Here is a 14,301-nt window from a genome sequence, read left to right on the forward strand (position 1 = left end):
TTCTTAATTTCCTCTTTAATTGTTGATTATCTATGAATGCTCTTAATGCTTTTGAATGCTTGATCACCATTCGAATGATGTTCTGCCTAGGTTGAGACCAGAAGGAGATATCTAGGGTTGCACTCACCATAGATGACATAGATTGCATGAACCATAGGAATATAGGTGAATGACCTATGCAATCGCTACACGATTATTCACTATACTTAATGGGTTTTTGATATTTAAATCCGATTGTTAGGAATAATAGGGATTGGTATTGAAAACACTTTCGGTGTAATCAGGAATGGAGCATTCAATAGGAAGGGAAATCGGTTGTCAACAATTGAATTGTGAATTAGGGATTAACGAACCAATGTAGTTTAATTGGATAGGTGGTGGTGACATTAGGTGCCCTAGTGTTTCCTCTCTTGAATTAATTACTCAGTAATTGGTTTGATTGTTGGATTGCTTAATTTCTCTTGTTAATTGTTTAGTTATTTGTTAAATTTATTGTTTTTGTGTAATTAATTTGATTGTTGGATTGCTTAATTTCTCTTGTCAATTGTTTAGTTATTTGTTAAATTTATTGTTTTTGTGTTAGCTAACAAACAAACTCAAACGTCGATTCTCCGAATAGTGTAGGATTAGCCATAATTAGTATTTGATTGAATTGTCAATAGATTCTCGTGGGAACAATACTCTATTCATCACTTTATTATTTGTGCAACTTGTACACTTGCAAGTAAGGAGAAAATGCCTAATTGATTGTAAGGAGATAGGCTTGCTCTTATAAACCAATGGAATCCTCACATATTTTAGATGTGGGATTCGTAACATGAACCATGCTATTGTTGAGAGCACAATAGAAGTATGTTAGCTACCATTTGTAGGCATAACTAGTGAAACTAGAAAAGACAGATTAATATGTATTGTTCTTTCTGCACTATACCTTTTGTCTTTAATCTTCGTGAGTCTCAAGAAAGCCAATCTGAGAATACAAGATCTTGAGCTGTTAGGATAACTCAATAGAGAGAAAATTCAGATCCAGATAGGAAATTAATACAAACAAGAATATTGAAAACTAGGGTTATTACATAACAACTGTAATCTTCAAATCCAGATGGCAAATAGAAACAAAAACTTTGTAAAGTACACTGATTACAGAGTCAAGTTTTTTCTTGTTGAAGGTGACTTAATTTTCCTTCAACAATGCAGCATAAACTTCATCGACTACTATCATCAAACCACACTATATATAGTTGAGCAAGTCTGATTGCTTGCAATGAGTTATGACTTATAAGTGAAGTAGTCTCACACATAAATATAACCACCAAACCATGTTTCTGTTCTTGTTTCTCTTTGCTTTTCTTAACCAAGCTTCTTCTAGCCGAGTGTCAGTTACCAGTGACCAAGCTTCTTCTAGCCCAGTACCTTTTCCATTCCCTACAATCACCCGTTTCAACTTCCCTTCATTCACCCCAACAAGTTGCTGTGATGGTAACTTAACTTGCACGGGTTCAATAACCAGTCGCGACGGCTACTTAAGCCTAACCCCAGAGCCACGTCCAGGCAATCCAACCATGCAACTAAATCAAGTTGGCAGGGTTCTATACAAATACCCTGTGTTTGCGTGGCCAGCATATATCTATTCTACGTTCACGTTCAGGATTCTTACCTCCCCTTATTCAACCGAATCTGCAGATGGGCTAACATTTATTATGGCACCCAACAGTAGTCCCTCACCAGCTGACAGCTTTGGTTCCTATCTTGGAATAATGGATCCAGCACAAGACGGTAATATAATGTGAAGCTATGGTTCCTATCTTTACTATTGATGTAATATCGATACATACATTATATATACAACTAAACCAATTAATTTTGAGCTGAATACAGGTCGCGCTGCTGATCAATTAGCGGTGGAATTTGACACTTACAAGAATACATTTGATTTCGATGGCAATCATGTATCGATTGACACAAAAAGTGTTATACATCCAATTCAAGTTAGGAGCCTCAATGATACCGGAATTGACCTGAAAAGTGGAAGAGATATCAAGGTTCTAATAGTATTGGATGGGAGTACAAAGTCCATTAGAGTTCACATTGGATATGCATCTGATCCAATAGGTGAGACTTTTCTTGAGGTGCCTATTGACATCCCAAATACCCTGCCAAGCTTCATCTTTGTGGGTTTCACAGCATCAACAGGGCATCTCACTGAGCGCCATCAGATTCTCAACTGGAAGTTAACATCATTTCCAATCAATTCATAAGGAGAATCTGCGCAACCGGTGTGATGTTTTACTCCTTTGGGGATATACATCACACAATAGCAAAGGCTTTCAAATTATATGCAAATTTTAAATTCTTAAGCTTGCAAAAATAAATGAGGAAGACTATGTAATCCATTCAAATATCAGATGCAATAAGGAATGGTGTACTCTTCTTATAGTCCTTGCCATTTATTTTCCAACATCGACACTGACTTTCAAAAGATTGTCAATCTTTTTTATTTAAATTAATTATTACTCAACAAATTGTCTAAAAAAAATAGCTTGCAGCCTATTGGTAGCTATAATGACCAAAATCATCACTCTACTTATTCAACTGTCATCACAATACGACGAACATGTATAAGCCTCAACGCTATAAATCAAAATATTACTTTTTCAAAACAATAACATTATAACGTTTGTCATTGCATGTAAGTATTATTATTGATATTGTGAAAAAAAATGTAAACAAAGAGAATTAAATGAGTAAAATTTGAAGAAAATAAGTCATAATCGTCTCTTCTGCTGAAGAAAGTCAGTCAAAATATTAATTTTTAAAACAGCAACATTATAACGTTTGTCATTGCATGTAGGTATTTTTATTGACATTTTGAAACAATAGTAAACAAAGAGAATTAAAAGAACAACAAGATTTGAAGAAAGTAAGTCATAATCTTCTGATTGCATGTAGTTATTTTTATTGACATTTTGAAACAAAAGTAAACGAAGAGAATGAAAAGAACAACAAGATTTGACGAAAGCAAGTCATAATCTTCTCTTCTGCTGATGTTGAAAGCCTATATTTGTATCTCAGCCTTTTTTTTCTCCTTTGTTTTTTTTCTAGGTTGCATAACCAATACTTTCATCCTCTAAATCATCTACATTGGCAACCCTAACGATTATGAGTGGATAGGAGTGACAAAACACTGTCCGATCCGGATGATCAAATTTATCCAATCTGGATGAAACTAAGTTTGGAAATAAGTTATATGTCTAAAATCTGGGTCTAAACATAAAATTTTTGTCCAATTTAAAATCGGGTCCGGGTCCAAACATATAAATCTTGTCCAGTTTAGTTGTTCAGGCCCTAACACGGATTAAGTTATTGTATGATTTACTTGTCTGGATTTAAACCAATCTGGGTGTGGTCCGAAACCCAATCTGAGTTAGTGTCTGGACAGGTAAATATTTCATAAACATGTGATGTTGTCCGACCCAAAACCGATTTTTTGCCACCCCACTGACACTGTGGTAGGTCGGCCGAGATTTAAGCATCACTACTAGTCCTCCCTTGCAAGTCAAGCATAGAAAGGAATGTATGAAGTGACTAATATAGAACTAGTGTGTTGAAGACTGAAGACTCTTTGAAATTTGATACTGTACTTGTTAAAAAAATTAGATTGAGGGTGAACCCACATTACATGACCCTAAAATATACTTTCGGACACATATGGATGGTGACCCATCTGAACTCAAAAGCTATAGCTATATACTTGCAGACACATACCCTTGTTTTTCGAATATGGGACTTGTGGCTTGGGTGTGTTCCAAGAGTACTTGTGAAAATGCCCTTGAATATATATGAATTAATATGACAATGATTACATTTCTCATTTACTTTCTACATGAGTTCAATAATATTGAAAAACACTACATAAAAAAAATTTAATTAGAGGACATGAGACAGCTACAGACTACAGTTGGCTTATTCTTTATATATGTTGTGGTTCAATTATCGATAGCTTTTACGGAACTGCTGATGTATTATCGATAGCCTTAATTATCGACTAATTAAGGCTCTTCAATCTTGTGTAGATAAGTACTAGTTCTCTTTAAAATTAACAGAATTCTTGGTGTCAGAGAGGATTTGATTCATAAGAGAGAGAAACAATACATAATACAAAAGACCAGAAAGAATATTTGTTTAGAAGCAGGCCTGTCATGGTGCCATTTCTGCTTAGTTTCTTGTAAAACATGTGAAACTATGTTTCTTTTGGTGTATGGACTTTACCTTGTGTCTTTATATCTTTCTGAGTCTCACAAAGGTTAATCTACGAATACAATGAGGTCTTGGAGATGTTAATTATGTAACTCAATAGCATAATATATATTTGGGTAATTGGATCCAGATGGGAAATGCGAACAAAAATATTGTTAAGTACGCTAACCACAAAGTTAAGCCAACTTTTTGTTTTTCTTGTTGTAGGTGACTTAATTTTCTTCCAACAATGCAGTATAAACTTCATCGACTACTATCATCAAACCCCACTATATATAGTTGAGTAAGTCCGATTTCTTGCTATGAGTTGTAAGTGAAGTAGTCTCACATACAAATATAACCTCCCAAACATGTTTCTGTTTCTGTTTCTCTTTGCTTTTCTTAACCAAGCTTCTTCATTCACCCCAGCTCCTTCTCCATTCCCTCAAATCACCACTGGTTTCAGCTTTCCTTCATTCACCCCAGCAAGTTGCAGTGATGGTAACTTAACTTGCACGGGTTCAGTTACCAGTCACGACGGCTACTTAAGCCTAACCCCAGAGCCACAACCAGGTTATCCAACCTTACCACTAAATCAAGTTGGCAGGGTTCTATACAAATACCCTTTGCTTGCGTGGCCAGCGGTGATCCTCACTAAATTCACGTTCAGGATTCTTACCTCCCTTTATTCAACTGAATCTGCAGACGGACTAACATTTATTATGGCACCAGACAGTAGTCCCTCGCCATCTGACAGCTATGGTTCCTATCTTGGAATAATGGATCCAGCACAAGACGGTAATATAATGTGAAGCTATGGTTCCTATCTTTATTATATGATATAACATTCATACATACATTATATGTTCAACTAAACCAATACATTTTGAGGTAAATGCAGGCCATGCTGGTGGTCAATTAGCTGTGGAGTTTGACACTTACAAGAATACAGGTGATTTGGATGCAAATCACATTGCGGTTGTCACAAAAAGTGTAATACATCCGATTCAAGCTAGGAGTCTCAATGATACCGGAATTGACCTGAAAAGTGGAAGAGACATCAAGGTTCTAATAGTATTGGATGGGAGGACAAAGTCCATTAGAGTTCACGTTGGATATGCATTTGATCCAATAGGTGAGACTTTTCTTGAGGTGCCTATTGACATCCCAAATACCCTGCCAAGCTTCATCTATGTGGGATTCACAGCATCAACAGGGCTTCTCATTGAGCGCCATCAGATTCTCAACTGGAATTTAGCATCATTTCCAATCAATAAATGAGGAGAATATGCACAACCAGTGTGATGTAGTACTCTTCTTGGGATATGCATCACACAATAGTCAAGGCTTTCAAATTCTATGCAAATTTTAATTTCTTAAACTTCCAAAAATAAATGAGGAAGACTATGTAAAGTCTGACACGACACGATGATGATGTTTATAAGGAGATGTTTGGTGCGAAAAGTGTTTGTTTATAGAGATGTTTGGTGCAAAATGTGTTTGTTGTTTGGATAAGTATGGGTGAAAATGATGATGCCATTCATTTGTTTGATTTTGCTCCACAGGAGGGCATGGAGTGAGGTTCTCTTGGAAACATTTGAATGGGGGGCGATTTGATTTTCTTTCCAATATTAATCCATCAAATTCTTATTTATTAAAATAATATGATATGCACCAATTTTGTTCTGCTCACACAATAAATAAATTATCCATGAAGAAGAGTAGGACATCACCATTCCTTATTTCACTTGATATATGAATGGATTATATAGCCTTCCTCATTTATTTTTGCAAAAGCTTAAGAATTTAAAAATTGCATAGAATTTCAAAGCATTTACTATTGTGCAATGTATATCCCTGGAAGTAAGCACATCACACTGGTTGCACATTGATTCTCCTCATTTATTGATTGGAAATGATGATAACCTCCAGTTGAGAATCTGATGGCGCTTAGTGAGAAACCCTGTTCATGTTGTAGATACCGAATAGATGAAGTTTGGCAAGGTAGTTGGGATGTCAATATGCACCTCAACAAAAGTCTTACCTATTGGATTAGATGCATATCCAACGTGCACTCTAAGGGAACTTGTCTTGCTATCCAATACTATTAGAACCTTGATATCTCTTCCACTTTTCCGGTCAATTCCGGTATCATTGAGACTCCTAACTTGAATCGGATGTATTACACTTTTGTGACAATCGCAATGTGATCTGCATCCAAATCATTTGTATTCTTGTAAGTGTCGAACTCCACCCACTAATTGATTATCAGCACGACCTGCATTTAGCTTAAAATGACTATGTGTCATGCCACATAGGCATGCTAACAAGGCAATTTCAAATTCATTTTTTTTCAAAAAATACCAAAACCTGCCACCACTTATCCCTAAAAGTAAAATCACTATATCCTCTCTCTCGCCCTCTCCCCTCTCTCTCACAACAAACGACATTCTCTCTTTCTCTCTCATGGCCAACGACGGATCTCCACCGTCGGCCACCAATCTAATCACCAATGGAAACGTCCGACCCTAGGAGTAAACCCAGCCTTTCATCACTAGTAGATGGTTTGTCGGAAATTCATTGTCACTAATTCTCAAAACTCGGAGTCTAGTAAGCGAGCCAAGCTGAGTTGGGATGGACCCAGTGAGTTGGTTGGAGAATAGAAGCAAATATTCCACGAAGAAATATTAGACAGAGTTGTTGGACTAGGACCGTGAGATTGTTCAAGGAAAAAGAATTGAAAAATGTCTGCATTTGCACAACCATTTCTGTGAAAAAGAATTGAAAAATGTCTCAATGAGTTTGATGACAAAGAGGGACTAAACAGTTTTAATTTATGTTGGTGCTTATAGTTGCAAGAATTGAAGAGCTCTCCTTTCATGGGTGTTTGAGATTTTCGTTTTTGTTTTCATGTAAGTTGTAATAATGTCATTGTGAATCCACTGGTATGGATTGAAATTAATTTTAGATGGAATTTTTATGGGATTTTATGCTCTGACTTCTTATTACACACCTACTTTAACTAATTACACTATCAATATAATTAGTTACACTATCCATTCGGACAACTTAATAAGGAACCGTATCCATTTGAGGTAGAGCATCCCAGTAGGATATTGTCTTACTACATTGTTTCCACATTGTTTTCACATTGTTTCCAAGAAACTGTGCTGAAAAAAAAATGGAAGCTATTTTTAACCGGGAAGCGACAATATAATTTTCGTGGTCCATACATATATTTTTTCGGTTTGGAAGCACTATTTTAGATAGTGGTATTGGAATTATATCGGTGATGCGACTGGTATGTGATATAGCCGGTTCAATCGGTCGAGCGTCACAAATATATCTATTTATATTGTAGAGGATAACAGTAACAAAAATCATGTTGCTTTAATGGTTTAAACTTATGATTTCCTAATTGAGTGTCCAAGTTCAATTCTCATTAATATTATTTTTCACATATTTTTTTAACCCATACAACAAACATCTCTCATTGAAAAATTAAAAGAAATTTGCAACCACGGCTCTTATAAATAAAGTCTTAGGTTCACATCAAAGCCATTGTTAAAAAAATCTACTTGAGGTACAACCACGTCTCTTATAAATAAAGTCTAGTCTTAGGTTCTCATCAAAGCCATTGTTAAAAAATTCCACTTGAGGTACAACCACAACTCTTATAAATAATGTCTTAGGTTCTCATCAAAGTGTTTAAAAAATCCACTTGAGGACTCTTTTTGGAGACTTCGGGTATTAGATAATTTTTTATTTTTATTTGTATTTATCTATAAACGGAAAAAGTCAATTTTGGTTTTGAAAAATTAAATTTTCTTTAAAAAAAATGTGTATAAAACGGGTTTAACACCGAATCAATAATGGTAAAGCCGTCAGGTTCAATCGCCTTTTGACTGTCATGGTTTAATCCTATATTTTAAATTGAATCGTACCAATTAACTGAACAGTACCCAATTCAATCGCTTGAACCGACCGGTCCAAATTGGTATGTAAAACACTATTTGGAAGTTCATCTAACTCCGAAGGGTACTTCTTTGAATCAACATAAGTACATATATTATAAACATAGCAGGTTTTTTAGATGCTACGCCTATTGGTACACATATGGAAGTGAATCTCAAGTTGCGTAAGGAAGGAGGGGATATTCTTTTTGACCTCATTCTTTACCACAAATTAGTTGGGAGTTTAGTTTATTTGATTATTGATTGCCCTGACGTTGCCTTTGTTGTTTGGCAATCAGTAGTTGCCTAGAAACTACTGATTGGTGTATTTTTTGAGGTTATGCTCAAACTTCTTAGAAGGCCAAGAAACAAGATATATATGGTTTCCAAATCTTCCCCAGAAATTGTTTGGCTTCCGGGTCTCTTAGTCGGTGTAGTCCAGCCAGTGGAAAATAAATTACGTGTCTATATTTCATGGCAATGACTAAAAGAAGAATGGGGCATCACCATTCCTTATTGCACCTGATATATGAATGGATTACATAGCCTCCATCATTTATTTTGAAATTTTGAAAATTTGCATAGAATTTGAAAGCCTTAAGTAGTATTATGTGATGTATATCCCATGCATGAAGCACAACATCACACTAGTTTGCTGATTGATTCTCCTCATTTCTTGGGTATTGGATATGATGATAACCTCCAGCTGAGAATCTGATGGCTTCCAGTGAGATACCCTGTTGAAGCTGTGAATCCCACATACATGAAGCTTGGCAGGGTATGTGGGATGTCAATAGGCACGTTAAGAAGAACCCGACGGCTTAGTTTTGATGCATATCCAACGTAAATTGTTAGTGAATTTGTTCCGCCATTCAATATTATTGAGACCTTGATGTCTTTTCCACTTTTCAGGTCAATTCCGGTTTCATTGAGACTCCTAGTAGAAATTGGGTTTATCACACTTTTTTTGTCAATCGATACATGATTGCCATCCAAATCAAATGTATTCTTATAAGTGTCAAATTCCACTGCTAATTGATCAGCAGCGCGACCTGCATTTAGCTCAAAATTAATTGGTTTAGTTGTATATAATGTATGTATCGATATTACATCAATAGTAAAGATAGGAACCATAGCTTCACATTATATTACCGTCTTGTGCTGGATCCATTATTCCAAGATAGGAACCAAAGCTGTCAGCTGGCGAGGGACTACTATTGGGTGCCATAATAAATGTTAGTCCATCTGCAGATTCGGTTGAATAAGGGGAGGTAAGAATCCTGAACGTGAACCTAGTATAGAAACGTGCTGGCCACGCAAACAAAGGGTATTTGTATAGAACCCTGCCAACTTGATTTAGTTGCAAGGTTGGATTGCCTGGTTGTGGCTCTGGGGTTAGGCTTAAGTAGTCGTCGTAACTGGTAGCTGAACCCGTGCAAGTTAAGTTACCATCAATGCAACTTGTTGGGGTGAATGAAGGGAAGTTGAAACGGGTGATTGTAGGGAATGGAAAAGATACTGGGCTAGAAGAAGCTTGGTCACTGGTAACTGAAACTGAAACTGGACTAGAAGAAGCTTGGTTAAGAAAAGCAAAGAGAAACAGAAACACAAACATGGTTGGTTGGTTATATTTATGTGTGAGACTACTTCACTTATAACTCATAGCAAGCAATCGGCTTTACTCCACTATATGTAGTGGTGTTTGATGATAGTAGTCGATGAAATTTATGCTAGCTGCATTGTTGAAGGAAAATTAAGTCACCTTCAACAAGAAAAAGTTGGCTCTGTAGTTAGCGTATCTTACAAGATTATGTTGTTGGGTTGTATTAACATCTCCATGGCCACATTGTATTTGTAAATTGACGTTTGCCAGACTCACAAAGATATAAAGACAGAAGGTAAAGTCCATCTTGTAAGACTAAGACATTATCATACAACAATAGAGAAATTTAAATTGAGAATAACAACAATCAACAAGACATCTAAAAATACCCAAGAGCTCAAGAGATTATCATATGCCACCAATCCAGTCTATATCTCTAATACCCTACATCTTGAATCTCTCATTGTCCCATACCCAAAACCCAATTACACCAAAAGATAAATCACAAAGTTTCCGCACCTTGCCCTCTCTCTCACTAGGTGTAGCCGCCTCTCTAACCCATGTTTAGAGAAAACAAAACAATAGTAACGTAGTTACAACCCTAAAACGTCTTATATGTATAAGGTTGTAGAAAATCTAATTGTAGTTAAACTCGAATTACTAATTCTAATCAAACTAGAGTCCAATTTTATTGATCAATTCGAACAATCTCCACCTTGATAAAAAAATTGCATAGCTTTCGCTATACTGATAACACATATTTATGCACATTCTGCATCCCTTATCCCTATACTTTACACTAGTTTCCTTAGCGAAATTGGTTGTTTTGATGTGTTTTGGGAAAGTTTTGAATAAATACATCCCTAACGGTGATTGAGAGCTAAATAGGCAAAAATATGGTGTAATGATAAAAGATGAATATGTTCACAATTTTGAAGCCAAGTCAGGTTCCTAAACAGATTTGTCAACTTCACATAATAAAATGGATGTGCTCTGGAAGAACTGGATAACGGGTGGTATATCGTTGGAAAGATCTAGAAGTATAGTTTCCATAGAATTTTACGGTTCATGATTTGGAGTTTCTTAGAGGAAGTTGCATCAGTGGTTCAGTGCAGAAATTATATGTGAATTTAGAAGATTTGATACCTCAAGTTACTATTCTTGGTATTCAAGACACAAAATAAATCTTGGGAGATTACGGGGTACTCGAATCTTGTGTTAGAAGTCAATGACAATGCTCTCAGTCAGTTTAAGTTTAGTTTCCATAAGGAGAAGTGTATTGGTAGTCAAGTTCTATATATCAATTAGGAGAAACACTTCCTTGTGGTAATTGAACTTAATTCCTATATTGTCTCAAAAGTCACAGTTGGTGGCACCCTATTGTTGAATTATAAAAGGGATGTAAAAGTCATCAAAGAGGACACACACGAACGAATAGAGGAGAGAAGGTGAAACCAGCAGCAAGCAAGCGAGATATACTATTTGGTTTTCTCTTTCTCTTATGTATTTTAGTATTCAAAACAGATGATGTGTGGCTAATTTTCCTTTAGTTAAGGGGCTGGTTGAAGCCCGAATATGACTGTATTGATGCTTTGTTTACCTTTCATCTTATTTCTTGAGATCGAATGAAAATCTTTTCACTATATTATTTGTTGATGAAATCTGAGATATGTTTCTTTGAGTGCACGCTTAGATGCATGTTTTAGGATTATATTGCTAGGATGATATGCTTGATCACCCTTATCTTCATAAAGTCTCAAGTAGCCAGTGAATAAGATAGCTCTAATTCATGTGGATTGATTTCTAGGTGATATAAGATGCATGACACATCTTATGAATTTAGTGATGTTTGCCTTTTTTGTGCTTAATGATTCTTGAGTGTTGAATCTATGAACATGCCATTCTAGATTGCATCTTAAGAACTAAGTTAAGGAGTACATGCCATGCACATGACATACAAATTAAGAGAGAGCAATAAGATAAAATCAACATGTCATTGTTTTATCTTAAACATCGTCGTTCGGGAATTAACAAACACAAATGAAGATTGCAGCAGTACATGATTGTTAGTGGTGGATAACTTTCCCTTGACTCTTTCTCTTATGAGAATCAAAACCGTTTTCTAGTTCTTACCAATTATTCTGAATTAACTGTTTAGTTCGAGTCACAATTAGATTTTATTTGTAATTATATTCCAATCCTCTGCGGGACATACCGTTGCATCTCACTATACTCAACAACCTTTTCTTAAGTTGCAAGGATTAAATTGAGTTATTTTTCAGTACCTATATTAGTGTTCAAAAATAGCTGAACATATACCACCATCTTCATTGACAGTCACAACTCTCTACACCGAGAACCGTCATACTCCACCATAAAAATGGAAACTGGTGAAAGGTATGATCATCGTCAATACCTTGAAGAACAAGTAAACTCAGAGAAATCCTGAAACGGTATGTTTATTTTATTTCAAAGTTACATCTCAAAGGAGGATACAATACGTTACATAATAAATCGTAACCCTAATTGCCACATAAGTAGAAAAGGAAAATAATATAATAAAGCAACCAATAAGAAAAATCCTAAAAACACACCGAAAATACCAAAATATGCAAAAAAAGGGTCCGAAACCCATCGAAACATCTGTTTTTGAGGCCAAAAATGGAAGAAACTATGTAGAAATGGAAGAAATTTTTAACCGAGAAGCCACAATAGTTACCTGATTATCATAACTGTAGAAATTTCACTTGCAGTCTTGCACAAGGCTTGAGCCACCTGATTATGGTTTATTGCAATATTATTACTGGTGCTAGACCAGCAGCCTATATAGTTCTAGGATAACATAATTAACTTGTGATAATTGATATCATAGGAGTAATAGGAGTCTGCGAGTATAAATAATAAAGAGTATCATGGTACTGGAGTGGTAAATAGGTAGTGTGCATGTCTGATTCTTCATACACGACTTTTGCTGTGAATCAGGTCCTTCATAAACAACAGATAATAGGGCAACAAACAAGGAGAACAATTAAAGAAGGGAAGAGAAAGAAGAAGAACACAAGATTTACGTGGTTCAATAAGAGTGCCTACATCCACGGAATTTACGGCTGTTTTCAATAAGACAATTTCAGTGGTACAATTGCGACTAGGGTTTCCCCCTTTTATAGCAAGTTATCCGGGTACCCAAAATATAATTATAACCCCCATACTAAAAATAATCAACTCACATCAGTAATACTATATCATGCAAACGTTTGACTGGTATGCTTGCTCCCATCTCGCACAACTTCCCCTTTGCTAACTCTTAAGTGTTAAGTAATACTTCCGATATGAGGCACTTTATTTAACAACTTCAACTCCTTTTATCCAGATGTTGTAATCAACTCCGAATTACAGGCAAAGTTTTCGACACAATATCTCCAAGACCCCTTGTAGCTCCAGTCCCTGTTGCCTTAGTGGGGTTTAGGGAGGGCAGATACATTCAAATTGTTTTATACATCTCATTTGTACTTCTACTATAATTCTCTTCACGTGTGTGTGATGTGCAAATTATATACATACAATTGTGCACCCTTTTCATTGATCTTTGTGTCATTTTGAGAGTCTCATTTGTGCATTTTCAAGTATAAAGACGTGAACCAGAAAGAAGGGATCCAAAATGAGACGAAAATGGAAAATTTTGGAAACAGTGACTTTCTCAATCGATCATGCCCCATTTTCGATCAATCGGGCCTTGATTTTCAAAGTTGCAGCTGCATCCTCGTGACTTTTCCAATCGATCAAAGGAGATTACCGATCGTTCACACTTCTCCCAGTTCGCGATTATGCACTTCAAACTTCACGAAAATTAATACCCCCAAACTCAAGTGGGTGCATTCCAAAACAACACAAGCTTGTTATAAAAACGACTATGGGGTTTTGGGGAGTATAAAAGGGTAGAAATTAGGTTTGTGCCTCATTCTTGGAGGTTAGGGTTTTGAGAACTATTGGAAGGCAGCATAGGAGCAAGGAAGAGGAGGAAGATTTTAGGGATTTTATAGTATCTCTCTCTATTTTTTGTAATTATGACTGCTATTGTGGGTTTGATTATGTATTTGGATGATATAAAGAACTAATCCTCTAGCTAGGGTCCTAATGAAGCCCCACTTTGAATATTTAATGAACTTGGTTTGTCGTTCTTAATTTCCTCTTTAATTGTTGATTATCTATGAATGTTGTTAATGCTTGTGAATGCTTCATCACCATTCCAATGATGTTCTGCCTAGGTTGAGACCGGAAGGAGATACCTAGGGTTGCACTCACCATATATGACATAGATTGCATGAACCATAGGAATATAGGTGAATAACCTATGCAATTGCTACACGATTATTCACTATACTTAATGGGTTTTTGATATTTAAATCCGATTGTTAGGAATAATAGGGATTGGTATTGAAAACACTTTCGGTGTAATCAGGAATGGAGCATTCAATAGGAAGGGAAATCGATTGTCAAAAATTGAATTGT

General features: G+C 35.9%; 3 protein-coding genes across 3 annotated transcripts; 2 read left to right on the forward strand and 1 right to left on the reverse strand.

Annotated features, from left to right (window-relative positions):
- Window positions 1-1,562: 1,562 nt before the first annotated feature.
- Window positions 1,563-2,258, forward strand: LOC119981927 (anti-H(O) lectin 1-like). Its single transcript, XM_038825065.1, has 2 exons — window positions 1,563-1,776; window positions 1,879-2,258. The coding sequence occupies exons 1-2, from the start codon at window positions 1,563-1,565 to the stop codon at window positions 2,256-2,258; spliced, it is 594 nt and encodes a 197-aa protein (XP_038680993.1).
- A 2,349-nt stretch (window positions 2,259-4,607) lies between these two features.
- On the forward strand, window positions 4,608-5,517 carry LOC119981928 (seed lectin alpha chain-like). The gene is made up of 2 exons (XM_038825066.1): window positions 4,608-5,034; window positions 5,138-5,517. The coding sequence occupies exons 1-2, from the start codon at window positions 4,608-4,610 to the stop codon at window positions 5,515-5,517; spliced, it is 807 nt and encodes a 268-aa protein (XP_038680994.1).
- A 3,341-nt stretch (window positions 5,518-8,858) lies between these two features.
- LOC119981929 (lectin beta-1 and beta-2 chains-like) lies at window positions 8,859-9,804 on the reverse strand. Its single transcript, XM_038825067.1, has 2 exons — window positions 9,342-9,804; window positions 8,859-9,241 (listed from the first exon to the last, which is right to left on the reverse strand). Exons 1-2 carry the CDS (start codon window positions 9,802-9,804, stop codon window positions 8,859-8,861), a joined length of 846 nt encoding a protein of 281 aa, XP_038680995.1.
- Between the last annotated feature and the right edge of the window lie 4,497 nt (window positions 9,805-14,301).

The sequence above is a fragment of the Tripterygium wilfordii genome, chromosome 17 (genome assembly GCF_013401445.1).
Source record: "Tripterygium wilfordii isolate XIE 37 chromosome 17, ASM1340144v1, whole genome shotgun sequence".
In the NCBI taxonomy this organism is placed as follows: Eukaryota; Viridiplantae; Streptophyta; class Magnoliopsida; order Celastrales; family Celastraceae; genus Tripterygium; species Tripterygium wilfordii.

Bases quoted from the DNA above. Each gene is read 5' to 3' on its own strand.
- LOC119981927 (XM_038825065.1), top strand. From the start codon at position 1,563: ATGCAACTAAATCAAGTTGGCAGGGTTCTATACAAATACCCTGTGTTT. The intron at 1,777-1,878 runs GTAATATAATGT...AGCTGAATACAG, and splicing joins AATGGATCCAGCACAAGACG to GTCGCGCTGCTGATCAATTA.
- LOC119981929 (XM_038825067.1), bottom strand. From the start codon at position 9,804: ATGTTTGTGTTTCTGTTTCTCTTTGCTTTTCTTAACCAAGCTTCTTCT. The intron at 9,242-9,341 runs GTAATATAATGT...AGCTAAATGCAG, and splicing joins AATGGATCCAGCACAAGACG to GTCGCGCTGCTGATCAATTA.
- LOC119981928 (XM_038825066.1), top strand. From the start codon at position 4,608: ATGTTTCTGTTTCTGTTTCTCTTTGCTTTTCTTAACCAAGCTTCTTCA. The intron at 5,035-5,137 runs GTAATATAATGT...AGGTAAATGCAG, and splicing joins AATGGATCCAGCACAAGACG to GCCATGCTGGTGGTCAATTA.